At 44.2% G+C, this 24,683-nt stretch overlaps 1 protein-coding gene across 1 annotated transcript in view; it reads left to right on the top strand.

Annotated features, from left to right (window-relative positions):
- Positions 1-24,683, top strand: part of LOC106594786 (glutamate receptor ionotropic, NMDA 2B) — a 121,834-nt gene that overhangs the window by 72,105 nt on the left and 25,046 nt on the right. The window contains 4 exon segments of the mRNA XM_045707501.1: positions 16,743-16,857; positions 17,351-17,559; positions 20,756-20,924; positions 22,307-22,460. Of these exon segments, the coding sequence (XP_045563457.1) occupies positions 16,743-16,857; positions 17,351-17,559; positions 20,756-20,924; positions 22,307-22,460 (647 nt within the window).

The following is a 24,683-nucleotide window of genomic DNA, read 5'->3' as shown; positions in this document are numbered from 1 at the left end:
TGCTCTACAACATTCGCAGAGTACGACCCTGCCTCACACAGGAAGCGGCGCAGGTCCTAATCCAGGCACTTGTCATCTCCCGTCTGGATTACTGCAACTCGCTGTTGGCTGGGCTCCCTGCCTGTGCCATTAAACCCCTACAACTCATCCAGAACGCCGCAGCCCGTCTGGTGTTCAACCTTCCCAAGTTCTCTCACGTCACCCCGCTCCTCCGCTCTCTCCACTGGCTTCCAGTTGAAGCTCGCATCCGCTACAAGACCATGGTGATTGCCTACGGGGCTGTGAAGGGAACGGCACCTCCATACCTTCAGGCTCTGATCAGGCCGTACACCCAAACAAGGGCACTGCGTTCATCCACCTCTGGCCTGCTGGCCCCCCTACCTCTGAGGAAGCACAGTTCCCGCTCAGCCCAGTCAAAACTGTTCGCTGCTCTGGCACCCCAATGGTGGAACAAGCTCCCTCACGACGCCAGGACAGCGGAGTCAATCACCACCTTCCGGAGACACCTGAAACCCCACCTCTTTAAGGAATACCTAGGATAGGATAAAGTAATCCTTCTAACCCCCCCCCCTTAAAAGATTTAGATGCACTATTGTAAAGTGGTTGTTCCACTGGATATCATAAGGTGAATGCACCAATTTGTAAGTCGCTCTGGATAAGAGCGTCTGCTAAATGACTTAAATGTAAATGTAAATGTAATAATGGTTGGGGTACTGATTGAGTTACATTTACAGTCTAATAATGGTTGGGGTACTGATTGAGTTACATTTACAGTCTAATAAGGGTTGGGGATTATTAATGCTGCTCTTATTAGACAATATATACTCGTACAAAAGCCGTTCCCCTCTCAATCCTCCACGTTCCTTTTCTAAAAATAAACACAATTGTATTTTTTGTGGTTTGGTTTGGATTGTGGACTGGAATATTTGAGTTATTGTTATTGTGTGTGTGTGTGTGTGTGTGTGTGTGTGTGTGTGTGTGTGTGTGTGTGTGTGTGTGTGTGTGTGTGTGTGTGTGTGTGTGTGTGTGTGTGTGTGTGTGTGTGTGTGTGTGTGTGTGTGTGTGTGTGTGTGTGTGAGATAAGCAGCCTGGGTGAGAGTATAACATTTTTGGGATGTTTATTTGTTTTATTATCAGATGCAGTTATGCGTATACGTCCCTCATCACAACTTCCAAACAACAGGAATAAAATAACACAAACACAAAACCATGAATATTTCAATCCCCATCGGAGTTCCTTCTCTGTCACTGAGACCCAGAGTTGGTAGTTAGGGCCTGGCATTCAATCATCCTCCTGGAGTACACCTGGGACCCTTGTCAAAACCTGACACACACACACACACACACCTACCCTCCTCCCACCCCCCTCCTGGCTGCCTCTTCCTCCCCCTTTCACCCCTCACCTCCTCCCCTAACTCCTGGAAAACCTGCCCCCCACCACCCCCTCGACCCCCCCAACCCCCCAGTAATAGACATTATGCCCTGTGGGCCCTATGTGCGTGACTCGTGAACGTGGTGGATCCATGCCACCGGAGGACAGATAGTGTAATGCTAGATTTGCATGCCATGCTGTCAGACAGTGATGGACTACAGCAGGGGAGGCTCAGTGACTCACGCGCTCTGTTTGGGGAGGAAGTGTGGTGTTGTGTCTATGTCTGTGTGTGTATGTCTTTGTCTGTCTGTGTGTGTATGTCTGTGTCTGTCTGTGCGTGCATGTGAGCGCGTGCGTGCCTGTGTATCACATTCTCTGCTTGTTTTGGGGGATCAGGTTGACCTCATGGGGATATAACCTCTGAATGGAGGGTTCTCTCGTGTTTCTCCCTCCCTGCCACTGAGGAGAGGACAGAACAGGAGGTCTGGTGTAATGAGAAAATGTGCTGGAAGTGGTTTGGGATGATGAGCTGCTATGGAGCTTATTGGTGTGTATGGCTAGGGAGGCAGAGAGAGGGGAGAGGTGTGGGATGAGAAGAAGTGTGTATGTGTGTAAGTGTGTGCGTGCGTGGGGGAGGGGAGGAAGTGTGTAATTTTCTCTTATACATACAGTACCAGTCAAAAGTTTGGACACACTTACTCATTCAAGGGTTCTTCTTTATTTTACTATTTTCTACATTGTAGAATAACAGCGAAGACATCAAAACTATGAAATAACACATATCGAATCATGTAGTAACCAAAAAAGTGTTAAAGAAATCAAAATATATTGAATATTTTAGATTGTTCAAAATTGCCACCCTTTGCCTTGATGACAGCTTTGCACACTCTTGGCATCTCTCAACCAGCTTCACCTGGAATGCTTTTCCAACAGTCTTGAAGGAGTTCCCACATATGCTGAGCACTTGTTCGCTGCTTTTCCTTCACTCTGTGGTCCAACTCATCCCAAACCATCTCAATTGGGTTGAGAGGTCGGGTGATTATGGAGGCCAGGTCATCTGATGCAGCACTCCATCACTCTTCTTATTGGTCAAATAGCCCTTACACAGCCTGGAGGTGTATTGGGTCATTGTCCTGTTGAAAACAAATGATAGTCCCACTAAGTGCAAACCAGATGGGATGGCGTATCGCTGTGGAATGCTGTGGTAGCCATGCTGGTTAAGAGTGCCTCGAATTCTAAATAAATCACAGACAGTGTCACCAGCAAAGTACCACTATCACACCTCCTCCTCCTCCATGCTTCACGGTGGGAACCACACATGTGGAGATCATCTGTTCACCTACTCTGCGTCTCACAAAGACACAGCAGTTGGAACCAAAAATCGCACATTTGGACTCATCAGTCCAAAGGACAGATTTCCACCAGTCTAATGTCCATTAAATGTGTTTTTTGGCCCAAGCAAGTCTCTTCTTATTGTTGGTGTCCTTTAGTAGTGGCTTCTTTGCAGAAATTTGATCATAAAGGCCTGATTCACACTGACTCATCTGAACAGTTGATGTTGAGATGTGTCTGTTACTTAAACTCTGTGAAGCATTTATTTGGGCTGCAATTTCTGAGACTGGTAACTGTAATGAACTTATCCTCTGCAGCAGAAGTAACTCTGGGTTTTCCTTTCCTGTAGCGGTCTTCATGAGAGACAGTTTCATCATAGCGCTTGATGGTTTTTGCGACTGCACTTGAAAATACTTTCAAAGTTCTTGAAGTTTTCCACATTGACGGGGCGGCCCTATTTCTACAAAGTGGAGACTGCACCCCTCGGTGGTTCCCCAGATATGGGACCGGAACAGCATAGCCAACGTAGTTCTTAAACATTGCAAGAAAATGCACATTGTTGTCTATTCTTCTCAATGAGGGATCTGGGCCCTCCTTTGGGAATGGATGCTTTGGCATATCAGTGGCCTCGTACCCTGCGCTATGCATTTCCTCCGATGCATCTGATTCAAGCCACCATGGGGAGGGTCTTTCAGGAGGGTCTGTTGTTGATTGTTGTGTCTCCCCGTTCGCCGAGACAACCCTGGTTGTGTTTCCCCGTTGGCCCAGACAACCCTGGTTCCTTGTCATCGGGATCTATTGTCCCAGGCGCATGGGAGAGTTTGGCACCCACGACCAAATATATGGGATCAGTGGTTTTGGCCCCTGAAAGGTTGAATTTGACGGCTAGGTGTTTACCCTTGAACGTGATTATGACTGTATAGTTGGAGCGTCACACACTCTACGAGAGGGTTGTATACATATAAGTGGCGTGCATTTGAGGGTTGGTGTCTGGTTAAAGGAGTTTCTCCTTTTCAAAACTCTTTGGTGGACATTTTGATGTTCTTGCAAGAACTTTTTGAGCAGGGCCTTTTTCACATTGGAGGCATATATGGCAGCTATCTCGGTGTGTCATGTAGTGATTGACGAGTCTACCTAGTGGTCTCATCCTCTGGGGGTGCGGTACCTGAAAGGCGTGTGTCGGCTCAGACCAGTGTCTGAGCCTATGGCACCGATCTGGGACCTGGCTTTGGTCCTGGACACTCTGTGTGAGCCTCCGTTTGAACCATTGGAGTCTGTGGACCTGCTATGTAGCGTGTGTTTGTGCTTTACCAAGTCACAACAGGGGTTATGTTGTTTTGGACATGCGGTTCCTTGTACGAGTTCTGATATTCCAGGCTTACAAGGTAAGTATGGTTCTTAGAACTGTGGGGTTTATGGACTGCAGTGGCAGCATGGTAGTGTGCATAGTCAAGTTGCAGCAGGTTCTGGTTCCCTATATGCTTCACGGAGTCATGGCTGAACGACAACAATATCAACATACACCTGGCTGGTTATACGATGTACTGGTAGGATAGAACAGTGGCGTCTGGTAAGACAAGGGGCAGCAGTCTGTATTTTTGTAAACAACAGCTGGTGCATGATATCTAAGGAAGTCTCAAGCCATTGCTCGCCTGAGGTAGAGTTTCTCATGATAAGCTGCAGACCACATTACCTACCAAGAGAGTTTTCATCTATATTCTTTGTATCTATTTACATACCACCACAGTCAGAGGCTGGCACCAAGATAGCATTGAATGAGCTGTATTCCGCCGTAAGCAAACAAGAAAACGCTCACCCAGAGGTGGTGCTCCTAGTAGCCGGGGACTTTAAACCTGTTGGGGGTAGGGGGCAGTATTGACACGGCCGGATAAAAAACATACCCGATTTAATCTGGTTACTAGTCCTGCCCAGTAACTAGAATATGCATATAATTATTGGCTTTGGATAGAAAACACCCTAAAGTTTCTAAAACTGTTTGAATGGTGTCTGTGAGTATAACAGAACTCATATGGCAGGCAAAAACCTGAGAAGATTCCTTACAGGAAGTGCCCTCTCTGACAAGATCTTGTTCTTCTTGTCTCTGTTTATTGAAGACTGAGGATCTTTGCTGTAACGTGACACTTCCTACGGCTCCCATAGGCTCTCAGAGTCCGGGAAAAAGCTGGATGATATCGAGGCAGCCCCAGGCTGAAACACATTTACGCTTTTGGCAAGTGGCCGATCAGAGGACAATGGGCTTAGGCTCGTGCACGAGTCGACCCCGTGCTTTATTTTCTTTCCTCTTTTTACCTAAACGCAGATTCCCGGTCGGAATATTATCGCTTTTTTACGAGAAAAATGGCATAAAAATTGATTTTAAACAGCGGTTGACATGATTCGAAGTACGGTAATGGAATATTTAAACATTTTTTGTCACGAAATGCGCCGTGCTCGTCACCCTTCTTTACCCTTTCGGATAGTGTCTTGAACTCACGAACAAAACGCCGCTGTTTGGATATAACAATGGATTATTTGGGACCAAACCAACATTTGTTATTGAAGTAGAAGTCCTGGGAGTGCATTCTGACGAAGAACACCAAAGGTAATAATATTTTTCTTATAGTAAATCTGACTTTGGTGAGTGCTAAACTTGCTGGGTGTCTAAATAGCTAGCCCTGTGATGCCGGGCTATCTACTGAGAATATTGCAAAATGTGCTTTCACCGAAAAGCTATTTTAAAATCGGACATATCAAGTGCATAGAGGAGTTCTGTATCTATAATTCTTAAAATAATTGTTATGCTTTTTGTGAACGTTTATCGTGAGTAATTTAGTAAATTTTTTGTAAATTCACCGAAAGTTTGCGGGGGGTATGCTAGTTCTGAACGTCACATGCTAATGTAAAAAGCTGTTTTCTGATATAAATATGAACTTGATTGAACAAAACATTCATGTATTGTATAACATAATGTCCTAGGTGTGTCATCTGATGAAGATCATCAAAGGTTAGTGCTGCATTTAGCTGTCTTCTGGGTTTTAGTGACATTATATGCTAGCTTGAAAAATGGGTGTCTGATTATTTCTGTCTGGGTACTCTGCTGACATAATCTAATGTTTTGCTTTCGTTGTAAAGCCTTTTTGAAATCGGACAGTGTGGTTAGATTAACGAGAGTCTTGTCTTTAAAATGCTGTAAAATAGTCATATGTTTGAGAAATTGAAGTAATAGCATTTCTAAGGTATTTGAATAACGCGCCACAGGATTCCACTGGCTGTTACGTAGGTGGGACGATTTCATCCCGCCGGCCCTAGAGAGGTTTTAATGCAGGGAAACTTAATCAGTTTTACCTAATTTCTATCAACATGTTAAATGTGCAACCAGAGGGAAAATAACTCTGGACCACCTATACTCCACACACAGAGATGCATACAAAGTTCTCCCTCCATTCGGCAAATCTGACCATAATTCTATCCTCCTGATTCCTGCTTACAAGCAAAAATTAAAGCAGGAAGCACCAGTGACTAGATCAATAAAAAAAGTGGTCAGATGAAGCACATGCTAAGCTACAGGACTGTTTTGCTAGCACAGACTGGAATATGTTCCGGGATTCCTCCAATGGCATTGAGGAGTACACCACATCTGTCATTGGCTTCATCAATAAGTGCATCGATGACGTTGTCCCCACAGTGACTGTACGTACATACACCAACCAGAAGCCATGGATTACAGGCAACATCTGCACTGAGCTAAAGGCCAGAGCTGCCGCTTTCAAGGAAGCGGGACTCTGACACGAGAGCTTTTAAGAAATCCCGCTATGCCCTCCGATGAACCATCAAACAGGCAAAGCGTCAATACAGACTAAGATCGAGTCGTACTAAACCGGCTCTGACACTCGCCGGATGTGGCAGGGCCTGCAAACCATTACAGACTACAAAGGGAAGCACAGCCAAGAGCTGCCCAGTGACACGAGCCTACCGGGCGAGTTAAACTACTTCTGTGCTCGCTTCGAGGCAAATAACACTGAAACATGCATGAGAGCACCAGCTGTCATACAGAGCCCGAGCAGCGACCTTAATTGGTGCTGAAAATGCACTTTTTTGGCGGCGTTGCTACGGGGTCCCTGAAAGAGCTCTATTGCACAGTAACTTTAGGGTCCATCTTTATGGGCCGAGGCGGTTTCAATGCACCTAGTCTTGTGATTCTGGGACTTTTCTAAATGTTGTCATTTTCGCAACGTTCAAAATTAATTGAAGTCATTGCAAATAGACAAGGCTGTTTCTCGGCCTGAGAACCTTCCACAGCCACATAACTCACAGTGCACTATCAACTTAAGCTCTAGAACATGTATATACAGTTTCAGAGCTCTAGGTCTGACGGTTCTTTGATGGTGCGAACACCGGTATCTATTGCAGGTTCTGTGTGTCTGTAAGCCCCACACTATTACTCCATCCTGGCTGTGTGTGTGTGTGAGTTTTTCTTGGACATCTGATGGGAGAAATTACTGATTTACAGTTCATGAGGGTTGCCTCATCACACATGAAATTTTGGAAAGATGTGACCTTTTTAACCTCTATGGGCTAGGTGGGACGCTTGCCTGTGGCGCGATTTTCAAAACCTTAAAAATCCTATTACTTCAATTTCTCAAACATATGACTATTTTACAGCTATTTAAAGACAAGACTCTCGTTAATCTAACCACACTGTCCGATTTCAAAAAGGCTTTACAACGAAAGCAAAACATTAGATTATGTCAGCAGAGTACCAAGCCAGAAATAATCAGACACCCATTTTTCAAGCCAGCATATAATGTCACCAAAACCCAGAAGACAGCTAAATGCAGCACTCACCTTTGATGATCTTCATCAGATGACAACCCTAGGACATTATGTTATACAATACATGCATGTTTTGTTCAATCAAGTTCATATTTATATCAAAAACCAGCTTTTTACATTAGCATGTGACGTTCAGAACTAGCATACCCCCCGCAAACTTCCGGGGAATTCGCTAACATTTTACTAAATTACTCACGATAAACGTTCACAAAAAGCATAACAATTATTTTAAGAATTATAGATACAGACCTCCTCTATGCACTCGATATGTCCGATTTTAAAATAGCTTTTTGGTGAAAGCACATTTTGCAATATTCTAAGTACATAGCCCAGGCATCAAGGGCTCGCTATTTAGACACCCGGCAAGTTTAGCAATCACCATAATCATATTTACTATTATAAAAGTTTGATTACCTTTTGTTGTCTTCGTCAGAATGCACACCCAGGACTGCTACTTCAATAACAAATGTTGGTTTGGTCCAAAATAATCCATCGTTATATCCGAATAGCGGCGTTTTGTTCGTGCGTTCCAGACACTATCCGAAATAGTAAAGAAGTGTCGCGCGCATGGCGCAATTCGTGACAATAAAATTCTAAATATTCCATTACCGTACTTCGAAGCATGTCAACCGCTGTTTAAAATCAATTTTTACGACATTTTTCTCGTAGAAAAGCGATAATATTCCGACAGGGAATCTCCTTTTCGGCAAACAGAGGAAAAAATCACAAAGGCGGGGGCGGTCGGGTCACGAGCATAAGCCCAGTGTCCCTTGATCGGCCACTTGAGAAAGGCGATAATGTGTTTCAGCCTGGGGCTGGAATGACGACATTCTGTTTTTTCCCGGGCTCTGAGCGCCTATGGACGACGTGGGAAGTGTCACGTTAGAGCAGAGATCCTTAGTAAATGATAGAGATGGAAAAGAAGTTCAAGAAATGGTCAGACAGGCCACTTTCTGTAAAGGAATCTCTCAGGTTTTGACCTGCCATTTGAGTTCTGTTATACTCACAGACACCATTCAAACAGTTTTAGAAAGTTTAGGGTGTTTTCTATCCATATGTAATAAGTATATGCATATTCTAGTTACTGGGTAGGAGTGGTAACCAGATTAAATCGGGTATGTTTTTTATCCAGCCGTGTCAATATAGTACCCCCCCCCACCCGGCGTCCCACCTGGGCGAGCTGGACGGGCCGGCTGAGGCGTAACAGCCTGACGATCCCGCTGCGGCGTAGAAGCCCTATGGGCCGGCTGAAGCATGACTTGGGATGGGAACCTGCCGAGCCAACCGTGGCAAGGAAACCTCTCGAGCCAGCTTGGGCGTGACAGCCAGACGAGCCAGCTTAGGCACCCCCGGTTCCATCAGCGGGGGAATCCAAGCCTGACGTCACCAACAAAACAAGAAAACTCATGGGCCGGCTGAGGCACAGGAGCCCGACGAGCCGGCTGAAGCATGACGTGGGATGGGAACCTGCCAAGCCAACCGGGACAAGGACGCAGGAGATGAGAAGCAGGTACAGGGAGTGAAGGTTTAATAACTGACGGACATGAAACAGAACAGGAACAGCGTCTGGACAGGAACACATAACAACAATGAATGCAGACACAGGGAACACCACCGAGGAACAGACAGATATACAGGGGGTAATCAACAACGTGAAGGAGTCCAGGTGAGTCCAATGAGCGCTGCTGATGATGGTGACAGCTGCGTGTGAACAAGGGTAGCCTGGTGCCCTCGAGCGCCAGGGAGGGGGAGCGGGAGCAGGCATGACAAGCTTAGTATCTAGATATTTGTGTTTCTATTCCTGTGCTCCACACACACACACACACACACACACACACACACACACACACACACACACACACACACACACACACACACACACACACACACACACACACACACACACACACACACACACACATCTCTGTACTACACAACACTCTACTGTAAAGTATGTAGTGCCCATGGTGGTCTAACACTCATGCAGGTATCTCATGCGTGTAGTACGTCTGGCATGTTATTCTCATCCTATTTAACCGATAAAGTGGTTTTACCTCAGGCTGATTCAGGCAAAGACTGCATCATAGAAGCTCTAAATGGCTGCCACACACACACACACACACACACACACACACACACACACACACACACACACACACACACACACACACACACACACACACACACACACACACACACACACACACACACACACACACACACCTGGGACCCTGCCATTGGGGTGGTGTTTCCACGCTAACCAACCAATCTCATCTCTTCATCTCAGGGCTGAGTGGAGGTATAGAATGAGAGAATACAGCCATAATTTTGTTGGCTTATAAATCATTGTCCTGTTTATTGGGGTAGAGATGTATTTAGTGGACTATTTCATTGCGCTTTTGGGCTATTGAATTAAAATGTCCTCTCCTTTTGACAGAACCCTATAGAACTGGATGAGAGAACCCATCCCTATCTTTCTGTCTCTCGCTTTTGTGGTTTCGCTTTTGTGGTTTCTATCTTTCCTTTTTAATTTTCACTCTTTTATGTTACCGTTTATCTCCTTTTCAGTCTCTCTCTTTGTCCGTTTCCTCTACCTCATTCCCACTTTCCAATCTCTCTTTCTCTCATTCACTCCCATTTCCTCTCCCTTTCTTTCTGTTTCTCATTATCAGCACCGTTCGCTCCTCTGCTCTTATGCAGTCCATTCCTGCCAAAAAGCTCTTTCAATTAGCTGAAGTTGAATCGGAAGGCCCTCCATTCCATTCCAGTCCTCTCTCTCCCTCTAGAAAGCATTGTGTGTGTGGAAGGCAGCTGCTAGCACCCCCTCTTCCCTGACACTCTCCCTATCAGACTAGTTATCTCCTATCTTTCAACTCTACTACACACTGCTACTCAGTCTTTGTTTCTCTCTCTCTGTTTCTCTCTCTGTCTTTCTCTCTCTGTCTCTCTCAATTCAGTTCAATTCAGTGGGCTTTATTGGCACGGGAAACATATGTCTCTCGCTCTTTCTCTGTCACTCTCTTTCTCTCTCTGTCTCTGTCACTATATTTCTCTCCCTTGCTGCCTCTCTCATAACCTCTCTCTCTCTGTCGCTCTGTCTCTCTCTCTCTACCTCTCTCATAACCTCTCTCTGTTTCCCTCTCTCTGTCTCGGTCTCTCTCACAACTTCTCTCTCTCCCCCTTCCTGCTCTCTCTCCCCTTTCCTGCTCTCTCTCCTTCTCCAAATAATTAGTCCATATTTACTATATAGATGTGACGTATTGTTCATACATAAACGTTCATTCATCTACTCTCTCTCTCTCTCTCTCTCTCTCTGTCACTGTTTTGCCCTTTCTCTCTCTCTGTCGCTCTCTCTCTCTCGGTGTCTCTCTCATAACCTCTCTCTGTTTCTCTCTCTCCCCCCTTCCCGCCCTCTCTCTCCTTCTCCAAACAATTAGTCCATATTTACTATATAGATGTGAGATATTATTCATATATAAACATTAATCTCTCTCTGTTTCTCTCTCTGTCTCGGTCTCTCACACCTTCTCTCTCACCCCCTTTCTGCTCTCTCTCCTTCTCCAAACAATTAGTCCATATTTACTATATAGACGCAAAGTATTATTCATAGATAAACATGAATTAATATCTCTCTGTGTCTCTCTTATTAATGACTCATTCATATACCACAAGCCATTGGAACAACCAATCAGTAGTCCATACAGTCCCTTAATTATTGAAATGCTCAGTCTGTCGGATCAATGTACACAAATACATAACCTTGGCATGTTGACAATATGCTGTTTGTGTGAGGCAATGCATTTAGAATACATCATTGTTCACAATATCTAATACACGAGTAGGGGACGCATCTTGATAACGCTGCATGTCAACACATTGTGTGCTGTTGTTCATCATTCAAGTTGACATGTTGACAAATAGCCATGTGGAGTTTTTCAGTACCTTTCAGTACCAGCCAGTTTCTTGAAGGCTCACAAATACCTTCAGGTACTATGGGTTGTGTTCAAAGAAAATGGAGTGAAATTGAGAGGTACTACTTAAACATTTCTGATTAAAAAAAATGTTTGTGTTCTGTTGCAAAACGTTTTTCTACTGTGTGCCCTACTACTGACCACAACCCAGGTGAAGCTACAGTATTACTATCGTCTGGATAGGAAGATACCAACCTGTAAAACATGAGAGACTCGTGTCTCCCCATACAACCTGCTGTCTAGGGCGGATATGATAAGCCCCGTCTCACAAAGTGTCCCAAATGGCACCCTATTCATTTGGTTTTGACCAGAGCCCTGGTAAAATGTAGTGCACTACTGAATGTAGGGAATAGGATGCCGTTTGGTAGGCAAGAGAGTTTTCCTCCAAATCCACCCGGCTACCCAGGAATGACATGTCTGTCCGTCAACCCTTTGTCTGCGCCCCAAATGGTACTCTATTTGCCATATAGTGCACTACTTTAGACCAGAGGCCTATGGGCCCTAGTCAAAAGTAGTGCACTATGTAGGGAAGATTGTGCTATTTGGGATGGAGACTCACAGCGCGACTCTCCACACCACCGGATCGTGTGAACAAGTTGTGGGCTCACTTTAAAGCAGACACATTTTGGCTGCTTCATGGAGATGCTTTCAGAGTGTGATACTGATCAGATATTGTCAGTCTGTCTGAGTTACTGTATAGGCTAGAAAATCTTATGTGTTTTATTTCCTTATTCACATTATAACTTTACCTCTCTCTCTCTCTGTACTTTTTTGCTGAACGGTTTGTAAGCGAGAGGCATAATGTGTCACGGTTATCGATGGTGAAGGAGGACCAAAATGCAGCAGGACTGTGTTTGTTCATCTTGAACATTTATTAAACTCAAAATGAACTCCAAAACAAACTCACGATCACCGAACAGTCTTCTCAGGCTCATACACGCTAGACAAGAAACAATCTCCCACCAAAACCTACACCAAACAATTACCCATATATAGGACTCTCAATCAGAGGCAACGAGGAAGCACCTGCCTCCAATTGAGAGTCCCAAACCCCAATCAACCTAACATAGAAATACATTAACCAGACTACACATAGAAATACATAAACATAGACCATAAACCAAAAACCCGGAAATAATAAATCAAACGCCCTTTTACCAACACACCACCCCGAACCACATAAAACAAATACCCTCTGCCACATCCTGACCAAACTACAATAACAATTAACCCTTATACTGGCCAGGACGTGACATAATGCTAGCGGCTGCGTACTATATGGCAAGGATAAAGCACTAGGTTTTGTTATCTCCAGTCGATTGTGTTTTGTTTGTCTTAGTCTTGGGGGAATTCAGACATGGGGACACATCACATGACGCATAAAAGCTACATCAATACTGCATGGCTACAAAATGACAAATGGACAGCCTGGTACAGTTATATTCCCAGCTTGCATCAATCTATTTATCTCTCTGTTTAATGTAGGGATGAATGGAACCATTGATATAGACTCAAGTGTATCTACTCTGCTTGTTGTAAGTGAGACTGTCGAAAGAAGTGAGAGATAGAAAGAGATCAAATCGGTCACGTACACATGGTTAGCAGATGTTAATACGACTGTAGCGAAATGCTCGTGCTTCTAGTTCCGACAGTGCAGCAATATCTAACAAGTAATCTAACAATTCCACAACAACTACCTAATACACACAAATCCAAGTAAATGTAACAAGCGTCATTGTAGGTAGACCAAAATGCAGCGGGTATATTTATCATCTTCTTTTAATGAAGGAAAAACAAAACACTTACACAAAACAAACGACGAAACAGTCCAGTAAGGTGCACAGACTAAACCGGAAACAACCACCCACAAACACAAGTGAAAACACACACAACTAAATATGGCCTCCAATCAGAGATAACAACAAACAGCTGCCTCTGATTGGAGGTCATTGACAAAGCTAACATAGACATAGAAAAACTAAAAAAACACATAGAAATAGAAAACATAGAACATAAACAAAAAACCCCGAAACACACTAAACAAACACCCCCTGCCACGCCTTGACCAAACTACAATAACAAACAACCCCTTTTACTGGTCAGGACGTGACAGTAAAATAATGGAATAAGAATATATACATATAAATATATGGATGAGCAATGACAGAGCGGCATAGGCAAGATGCAATAGATGGTATAAAATACAGTATATACATATGAGATGAGTAATGCAAGATATGTAAACATTATTAAAGTGGCATTATTAAAATGACTAGTGATCCATTTATTAAAGTGGCCAATGATTTCAAGTCTGTATGTAGGTAGCAGCCTCTCTGTGTTATGGCTGTTTAACAGTCTGATGGCTTTGAGATTGAAGGTTGTTTTTCAGTCTTTCGGTCCCAGCTTTGATGCACCTGTACTGACCTCGCCTTCTGGATGATAGCGGGGTGAACAGGCAGTGGCTCGGGTGGTTGTTGTCCTTGATGGTCTTTTTGGCCTTTCTGTGACATCGGGTGCTGCAGGGTTCCTGGAGGGCAGGTAGTTTGCCCCCGGTGATGCGTTGTGCAGACCACACCACCCTCTGGAGAGCCTTTCGGTTGTGGGCGGTGCAGTTGCCGTACCAGGCGGTGATATAGCCCGACAGGATGCTCTCAATTGTGCATCTGTAACGGCTTGGGTGGTAGACTGGGTAAAAAAGAAAAGAAAAGATGCCCCCTATCTCACTCTTTCATTCTCTCTTACTGTCTCTCTCTCTTATCTCTCTTTCTCTGTCATCCCCCACTCTCTCGGGTGAGATGACTGTTCTCATGGCAACGCAGCAGATTGCTTGAAAATCGCTGTGGTTGTTGGGCACCATGGCAACACATTACATATGACGGGGAGTCTTTCTATGTTGGGGTTTTTGTTAACAATCATACATGTCACCCATGGTGACTGACACACGTCACAGTCAGTACAGTTCAGTGCCACACTCCACGCACACCTGCACTTGAACATGGTCAGCTTGGTTAACATGGGTGGCAACAAGTGGGTATTCCTTTGGTTGGCGTTGCATTTTTTGGTTTCATGATTCAAATTCTAATGTTAGGCACCTACTGCTAATCCCATGTTACACGTGCTTTACAGTAGTACAGTGCTAAACTTTACGTGGCAGACATTTCAGGGACACTCTGTATTGGATGCGTAGAGCGCTTTGAAGGTGTGTTAGATTTAGTCAAATACATACTGCGTAGTGACAAGGTGTAGTAGGACAGACAGATCTCGCTTTGTCATCTTCATCATCATCTGTCCATTGTTCTTTCCCCTCATTGTTGAAATGATCTGGTGCCCTCTCTCTCTCTGTTACTGCCAGTTAACTGTCACAGGAATCTCATTAAGCACACATTTAACTCCACATATTGCTGCCCTCCCTCTCTCTCTGTCTCATTTATAGACCAGTATTTATTTATTTCCTGGACTAGAATTGTTTCGGAGGCAGGCAGAGAGTTGCCATGGAGACAGCGGCCGCAGTCGCGGCAACCAACACACCAGAAGGGAGAGCGAGCAGAGAGAGAGAGAGAGAGAAAGCGAGGGTGCAGGTCATGGGTGGGGGAGAATGATTTGAGTTTATCTGGCAGTGGCACGCACTTGTCGACACACACAGTACATGCTGATACTTATTCACACAAGCACTTTATACATTATGACTCTCTCTCTCTCTCTCTACTCTCGCTCTCTCGTACTCTCATACTCTCTACTTTCTCTCTCTCTCTTTCTCTCTACTGTCTTTCTATTCTCTCTCTCCTCTCTTACTACTCCCTACTCTCCTCGCGCTCTCTCTCCTCGCGCTCTCTCTCCTCTCTCTTTCTCTCTCTCTATTCTCTCTCCCTCTTTCTCTCTACTCTCTCGCTATACTCAACTCTACTCTCTCTTCTCTTTCTCTCGCTCTCTCTACTCTCTCTCCCTCTCTACTCTCTCTCTCCCTCTTTCTCTCTACTCTTTCTACTCTCTCTTCTTTCTCTCTCTCTTTCTCTCTCTTTCTCTCTCTCTCTCTTTGTCAGAACTGTGCATTACAGACTCTCAAAGTGGATCATCTGTGCTACGGTGGCTTAACTTGTTCTTAACTGACTTGCCTAGTTAAATACAGGTAAAAAAACTGACCAAGCAACCTTCAGAACATTAACATACAACAACTCAGGTTCTCAAATTCAATGCCTTCATGGCTTCTTTGCATTTGTGTGTGTTTCTGCAACCATGTTATCATTTCCACTGTGTACATTAGGGTTTGCAGTTGATTTAGAACCGAAAATATGTGGTTGGGTCATTCCACCAATTCGTTGCCTTTTGAGAAGTTTAACTTAGTCCCCAAAAACGTTTGATTTCACATATTTTTAACATAAAGAGCACATGTTCAAATAAAAAATTACTGTAACAAGGTTTACCGTAAAAGGGTTGACGATTTCATTTGAAATCAGCCATAAATCCCCTTGTGACAGGGGGAATGGAAGCTTGTTATGTGCATCAGGGAGTGGCAACTGAATGCAAGGTTGACAGGTTAATGCACAACCCGCTCAGTTTCCCAACACAAAACACCAGAAAATTGGCCAAAAGGGTAGAACCAGCTCACCTGCTTTCATTATATGATTTGATTTGACTATTAGATGATTCATGTTTCTTTAGAATATTGTTTTCACAAAGCAATTAGTTTCAATATACGTAAAGGGACAGACATAAATGAATCACTAATCACGTGAAATAAATACTAATGTTAAGAAATTACTTTGTCAAAGCAACAAACTAACTAGGGCTTTATAATGACATAGCGTGTTAAAATGTCACAGACGGTGTGCGGAGGGACGTGTCAAAATGCTCAATCTTTCATTTACTGATTTCTCCATGTGGTCTGTATTAAAAGGGCACTTCATTTAATATAACAGCCTTTTAAAATTCAATATTGACGCACCGTTTTTACTTAATCTTTTTGTGGAACACCCGTGCTATTGTAAGTCGCCCTGTATATGAGCACCTTCTGATTTTAGTCAAGTGTATTAATGTTACTGTAGTGTGAAACCTTTAATGTGTCATACAGTATATTAGAGTGTTTAGTGGGTAACACCTTACATCCAGTTACTCTTATAGCAGTAACAACATTGTGAGGTGTTTTGCCCGCAGGTATCAGTGGACTGCAGCTTTAAGACATTCTTAAACCTGTGTTGTAATGGTGTAATAACTAAAGTACCATTGTTTCCTCGCAGGTATCTGATGAACGTGACGTTCGAGGGACGTAACCTGTCGTTCAGTGAGGATGGATACCAGATGCATCCCAAGCTGGTCATCACCCTGCTAGACAAGCAGAGACGCTGGGACAAGGTGAGTATCTCTCTTCTTCCTCTCCTCTTTCTATGTCTCTCTCTAATTCTCTCCCTTTCTCTGTTTTCTTTCTTTGATTTCTCTCACTCTTTTTTCTTCCTCTCTGTTTCTTTCTCATTCTTTTTTCTCTTTTCTCTTTTTCTTTCTTTCTTTCTTTCTTTCTTTCTTTCTTTCTTTCTTTCTTTCTTTCTTTCTTTCTTTCTTTCTTTCTTTCTTTCTTTCTTTCTTTCTTTCTTTCTCTCTCTCTCTCTCTCTCTCTCTCTCTCTCTCTCTCTCTCTCTCTCTCTCTCTCTCTCTCTCTCTCTCTCTCTCTCGCTCTGTTTATTTCTCTTTCTCTTCCTCCCTTTCTCTCTTTCTCTCTCTTTATTTGTCTAAGTTTTATCTGTTGCTGATTATTTATGATTATGCACACCACCCAATCACTCGTCCCTCATCTCTCGTCCCTCCTCTCTCTCTCTTCCCTCCTCTCTCTCTTCCCTCCTCCCATCCCCAGGTGGGTAAGTGGGAGAACAGCTCCTTGTCCATGAAGTACCACGTGTGGCCCAGGTTCGAGCTGTTCTCCGATGGGGAGGCCCGGGAGGACGACCACCTGTCCATCGTGACGCTGGAGGAGGCTCCCTTTGTCATCGTGGAGGACGTGGACCCCCTCAGCGGCACCTGCATGAGGAACACCGTGCCGTGCAGGAAACAGCTTAAAATACTGTAAGACGACTATGATCCACATCAACCAAATACACAACCCTATACTGTAATCCCTCTCTCCTATTGATCATATCTTGAGTACTGATGCCAAATTCAACTATAGCCGTTTATACCATTACCTCCTTCATGAAACAACTCAAAATACTGTGAAAACTATAGCCCTATATCACCATCACAGGTGGTCGGTGGCACCTTAATTGGGGAGAACAGGCTCATAGTCATGGCTGGAACGGAATCAATGGAATGGTTTCAAACATATCAAACACGTGGTTTCCATGTGGTTGATACAGTTCCATTCTCTCCATTCCAGACATTATTATGAGCTGTCCTCCCCTCAGCAGCCTCCTGTGATCACTATTGAATATAGACGTCAATGTTTAGGGGGTCATGCCCTTAGCTCGAAAATCCTATGAGAACCATAGACCAAGATCTCTTTTAAAAACAGACCAATATCTGGATTAAAAACAGAGCTCAAATTCTACTTTTAGGGCAGAAAATGTCTAGGACCTTCATGGCATCTATAAAATGGAAGCATCCGGTTTTAGGGGAAAAGCAGAAAAGAGGTAAAGCCTGAACCTGATGCTTCCGGTCTCCTTCGACTCCGCTCAGGTGTTTATTTTACGCCTGCTACATTAGGTTAATAAGCATCATTATACCTGTGGCTCAACTTAATCAGCTTCTGTAATTTATTGTTTTTATTCACATCATTCAGATAGCTGACATTATATTAAGGGTATACCTTAATGAAGGAATTAAGGGTACATTAACCTTTGTTATGTTTACTCTATATATAACGTGCTGGAGGCTTTGTACTGTATGTCCTGTCTGTCTTGTATTTCTTTTTCTCCGCTGTCCATATCTCCCTGTCCCCCTCCCTTTTCCATGCCCATACTTTTCTATTGTGTTGTACTTCTTTCCCTCTAATGTGTTTTGGTCATTTCATCTATCTCTCCATTTCATCCTCTCATTCTCTCTCAATCTATTTGTCTTCTGATAACCCCCATCCCTTCGCTCCCTCTTCCCATATCTGGACTATTTTACTTTTCTCGTCCACATTTTGTTCACGCTTCACTACACTTACCCTTCTTCAGTTTCTCCACTTCACCTTGCCCTCCCATAATGGATTCCCCTCATTGCCCTCCTTTTTCTCTCACTCCTTTTCTCTCTCTCCTTTTCTCTCACTCCATTTCTCTCTCTCTGCTAGCCTATCTAAATTCCCTGGAGCTCCTGCCTCTCATTCCTTGCCCTTTCCTTTTTTTATTATTGACATTTCATCCTCTTCTCACCTCTCCTGTTAACCTCACCATCACTGTTTATTTATTGTTTCTCCCCCTCTCTTCTGATCATGCTGTACCTGTCCCCCTCTCTTCTGATCATGCTGTACCTGTCCCCCTCTCTTATGATCATCCTGTACCCGTCCCCCTTTATTCAGATCATCCGGCACCTGTCCCCCTCTCTTCTGATCATCATGTACCTGTCCCCCTCTCTTATGATCATCCTGTACCTGTCCCCCTCTCTTCTGATCATCCTGTACCTGGCCCCCTCTCTTCTGATCATCCTGTACCTGTTCCCCTCTCTTCTGATCATGATGTACCTGTCCCCCTCTCTTCTGATCATCATGTACCTGTCCCTCTCTTCTGATATCTTGCCCCCTCTCTTCTGATCATCCAGTACCTGTCCCCCTTTATTCAGATCATCCTGCACCTGTCCCCCTCTCTTCTGATCATCCTGTACCTGTCCCCCTCTCTTCTGATATCCTGTAACTGTCCCTTTCAGATCATCCTGCACCTGTCCCCCTCTCTTCTGATCATCCTGTACCTGTTCCCCTCTCTTCTGATCATGCTGCACCTGTCCCCCTCTCTTCTGATCATCCAGTACCTGTCCCCCTTTATTCAGATCATCCTGTAGCTGTCCCCCTCTCTTCTGATCATCCTGTACCTGTCCCCCTCTCTTCTGAACATGCTGTACCTGTCCTCCTTTCTTCTGATCATCCTGTACCTGTCCCTCCTCTCTTCTGATTATCCTGTACCTGTCCCCCTTGCTTCTGATCATCCTGTACCTGTCCCCCTCTCTTCTGATCCTTGTACCTGTCCCCCTCTCTTCTGATCATCCTGTACCTGTCCTCCTCTCTTCTGATCATCCTGTACCTGTCCCCCTCTCTTCTGATCATCCTGTACCTGTCCTCCTCCCTTCTGATCATCCTGTACCCGTCCCCCTCTCTTCTGATCATCCTGTACCTGTCCCCCCTCTCTTCTGATCATCCTGTACCTGTCCCCCCTTTCTTCTAATCATCCTGCACCTGTCCCCCCTCTCTTCTGATCATCCTGTACCTGTCCCCCCCTCTCTTCTGATCATCCTGTACTTGTCCCCCCCTCTCTTCTGATCCTTGTACCTGTCCCCACCTCTCTTCTGATCATCCTGTACCTGTCCCCCTCTCTTCTGATCATCCTGTACCTGTCCTCCTCTCTTCTGATCATCCTGTACCCGTCCCCCTCTCTTCTGATCATGCTGTACCTGTCCCCCCCTCTCTTCTGATCCTTGTACCTGTCCCCACCTCTCTTCTGATCATCATGTACCTGTCCCCCCTCTCTTCTGATCATCATGTACCTGTCCCCCCTCTCTTCTGATCATCATGTACCTGTCTCTCCTCTCTTCTGATCATCCTGTACCTGTCCCCCCTCTCTTCTACCGCTCTTTGATTGGCCCCAATTAATTTTGCCCGTTGACCCTCCTGGTCATTGATGTCTACCTGTGCCCCATTATCCTCATTTTCTCTCTCTTTCTCTTTCTTATCTTTCCTCTCTATCTCTTGCTCTTCCTCTCGCTCTTATCCTTCTATTTCTCTCTCCGTGTCTCACTCTTTATCTCTCTTTCTCTGTCATTCTCCCACTCCCTCCCTCTCTCTCTTATCCTCCTCCTTCTGTCTTTTTCTCCTTCTGTTTCAATTTCAATTTTCAATTTAAGGGTCTTTATTGGCTTGGGAAACATATGTTTACATTTCCAAAGCAACTGAAATAGATAATAAACAAAAGAGAAATAAACAATACAAAAATAACAGTAAACATTACACTCACAAAAGTTAAAAAATAATGAAGACATTTCAAATGTCATATTATATCTATATGCAGTGTTGTAACTATGTGCAAATAGTTAAAGTACAAAAGGGAAAATAAAAGAAAAAAAATCTCTCTCTCAGCAACCAGACAGTACCTGGCCAGTACACCAAGCGCTGCTGTAAAGGTTTCTGCATCGACATCCTGAAGAAGATCGCCAAGCAGGTCAAGTTCACCTATGACCTCTACCTGGTCACCAACGGAAAGCACGGCAAGAAGATCAACGGCACCTGGAATGGAATGGTCGGGGAGGTGGGAGTTTGTCCGTTCTTTCTCACTGACTCTCTTTGGACGTTTTTTTCTTCTTCTTTTTTCTCTTTTGGCGTTCTTACTCTTATTTCCTTATTTCCAGATCTGGGTTCGAATAGTATTTGAAATGTGTTCAAATACTTTGACTGTTTGATTGATTGAGCCTGCCTAAAGTGCTAGGAGGGCGGGGTTTGCACGTGTGGGACTATTCTATTGCTTCTATCGCGCCAGACAAGCTCAATTGAGCGCAGCACAAAGTATTTTGACAGAAGATGCATACTATTTGAACCCAGCAGGTCTGATTTGACTGCCTCTATATCCTAGCCTGCGGGGGGCTTTGATCCGCTCATTTCAAGTCTGGGAGAGAAGAGGAGAGGAGGCTCTTCATCAGACTCAGAGAGGGAGAGTTAGCAGTGGGAAGAGCCTCAGGGAAAGCCCCTACCTCGCCGGCATTAATTCCCATATTAAATCACATAGCACGTGTTAGATACAGCACTGTACTACATCCTCTATGAAAGGATGTCCAAGTTAAACGATTGCACGTGGGAAGAAGAAATGTGTAGCCTTGCCTGACAACTGATAAATGTTGTATTTGTATATCAGGGACAGAGATGCTGTGGAATGGATTAATCTGGCATTATAAAACCTTGACTGGATGCTGTAGTAAAACGACAGGGAGATGTGTCAACGTAGGCACACCCGGCTTATGCAAATGCACAGGCATGCATGTTCTCATCATCGAAGTACCCAGCTAATGATTTCATTTAGATAGGAGAGAGGGAGGGAGCCAAAGATAAATGAGAGAGAGAGAAATGGGCACAAACAAATGAAAAACATCGGGAGGAGGAGGGAGAGAGCAGAGGGGAGGGAAGAATTCATGCTCACTCTGCTATGTGTTTACCCTGTTAACACAGCCTGTTGTGGCCCACTTTTATACACTGCCCAAGGCCTCAGGTATTAACAGATAAATATACCTGTAGAGACTCAGAGGGAGGGACGGGAGTGAGTGAGTGAGTGAGTGAGTGAGTGGAGGGAGGGAGGGAGGGGGGGATTAGGATAGGGGGGAGGGAGCAGGGGAGGGAAAGGGAGTGGGAAAGCGAAAGGTTCATGGCAAGAATAGACCTATTTCCAGCTGTAGTAGTGATTCACAGTGTAGTAACCCAGTTTCCTTCTCCTTCATTATTCTTCGCAGTCATGTTTCGTATCAGATCTAAAATGGCAGCGTATGTGAAGGGAAAAGGTGACCTCTCATTGATATACAGTAGTTTACAGTTGTAGTATAAAGTAGTAACCCAGTTTCCTGCTCCTTCGCTGTTTCTCTCGGTCCTGTTTTGTATCAGATCCAAAATGACCTCCCATTGACCCTGTCTCTCTCATTGACTCAGGTGGAGCAGAAGAAGGCCCACATGGCCGTGGGGTCACTCACCATCAACGCGGAGAGGTCTGAGGTCATTGACTTCTCCGTGCCCTTCATCGAGACGGGGATTAGTGTCCTGGTCTCCCGTAGCAACGGCACTGTCTCCCCCTCCGCCTTCCTTGGTGAGAATCAGAGTACCACTGGCACCTGGTGTTGATGGAGATGCTTCATATACATATGTCGTGACTTGACTTTAACATTATTCTGAAGACTGTTATTTATCTAATTAGCTAACTATGTTTAATTGTTACCCAATTAAATTCATCATGTAACAATTAACTCATTAGGATCTGGGGCACCACGAGAGCGGTTCTTTAAAGAGTTACCATCTCCCGAATTAAACTCTAAAAGGTCTTTACCGATCACATCTATAAACAGTCAACTTATTAATCATAACCTCGTATCATATCACCATTCTGAACAGTCGTAACCTCCTTGCATCTGCAAAAACCCGAGCCTTACTTATAATTCAGTATTACACAAATTGGTTTAACCTCTATGGGCTAGGTGGGACGCTTGCGTCCCACCTACGTAACAGCCACTTGCAGCCTGTGGCGCGATTTTCAAAACCTTAAAAATCCTATTACTTCAATTTCTCAAACATATGACTATTTTACAGCTATTTAAAGACAAGACTCTCGTTAATCTAACCACACTGTCCGATTTCAAAAAGGCTTTACAACGAAAGCAAAACATTAGATTATGTCAGCAGAGTACCAAGCCAGAAATAATCAGACACCCATTTTTCAAGCCAGCATATAATGTCACCAAAACCCAGAAGACAGCTAAATGCAGCACTCACCTTTGATGATCTTCATCAGATGACAACCCTAGGACATTATGTTATACAATACATGGATGTTTTGTTCAATCAAGTTCATATTTATATCAAAAACCAGCTTTTTACATTAGCATGTGACGTTCAGAACTAGCATACCCCCCGCAAACTTCCGGGGAATTCGCTAACATTTTACTAAATTACTCACGATAAACGTTCACAAAAAGCATAACAATTATTTTAAGAATTATAGATACAGACCTCCTCTATGCACTCGATATGTCCGATTTTAAAATAGCTTTTTGGTGAAAGCACATTTTGCAATATTCTAAGTACATAGCCCAGGCATCACGGGCTCGCTATTTAGACACCCGGCAAGTTTAGCACTCACCATAATCATATTTACTATTATAAAAGTTTGATTACCTTTTGTTGTCTTCGTCAGAATGCACACCCAGGACTGCTACTTCAATAACAAATGTTGGTTTGGTCCAAAATAATCCATCGTTATATCCGAATAGCGGCGTTTTGTTCGTGCGTTCCAGACACTATCCGAAATGGTAAAGAAGTGTCGCGCGCATGGCGCAATTCGTGACAATAAAATTCGAAATATTCCATTACCGTACTTTCGAAGCATGTCAACCGCTGTTTAAAATCAATTTTTACACCATTTTTCTCGTAGAAAAGCGATAATATTCCGACAGGGAATCTCCTTTTCGGCAAACAGAGGAAAAAATCACAAAGGCGGGGGCGGTCGGGTCACGCGCATAAGCCCAGAGTCCCTTGATCGGCCACTTGAGAAAGGCGATAATGTGTTTCAGCCTGGGGCTGGAATGACGACATTCTGTTTTTTCCCGGGCTCTGAGCGCCTATGGACGACGTGGGAAGTGTCACGTTAGAGCAGAGATCCTTAGTAAAAGATAGAGATGGAAAAGAAGTTCAAGAAATGGTCAGACAGGCCACTTCCTGTAAAGGAATCTCTCAGGTTTTGACCTGCCATTTGAGTTCTGTTATACTCACAGACACCATTCAAACAGTTTTAGAAACTTTAGGGTGTTTTCTATCCATATGTAATAAGTATATGCATATTCTAGTTACTGGGTAGGAGTGGTAACCAGATTAAATCGGGTATGTTTTTTATCCAGCCGTGTCAATACTGCCCCCTAGCCCTAACAGGTTAATTATTTATTTTCTAGCTAATTAAATGAGAACACACGATAAACATACACACCAGCTTTTGCCTGGAGACTGAAATACACTAATACACTGAAAACAGATCCCTAGCGGAATGACAGCAACATGGATGTCTGTTGAAGAAGAGATGGAGAGAGAGAGGGACAGAGACACATAACATTGGTACATTCAGAAACTACTCTCACCTACAGTAACCATATACTTTGCACACAAACCACTGCCAGCTTTGAGTAAGGAATCATGAATGTATTCGTGTGAAACACCTGGGTTCGCCAGGGATCTCTCGGTGGACGGGGCAATCTTTGAAAGGGGGTTGGGCCTTTTCGCGGCACGCTTGTAAGGCTCTGATTGTCCAAAATGGTTCCAACAAGTC

The sequence above is a fragment of the Salmo salar genome, chromosome ssa02, assembly GCF_905237065.1.
Source record: "Salmo salar chromosome ssa02, Ssal_v3.1, whole genome shotgun sequence".
Taxonomy (NCBI): domain Eukaryota; kingdom Metazoa; phylum Chordata; class Actinopteri; order Salmoniformes; family Salmonidae; genus Salmo; species Salmo salar.
Note: the sequence above shows the minus strand (reverse complement) of the source record. Positions and strands in the feature narration are given on the sequence as shown.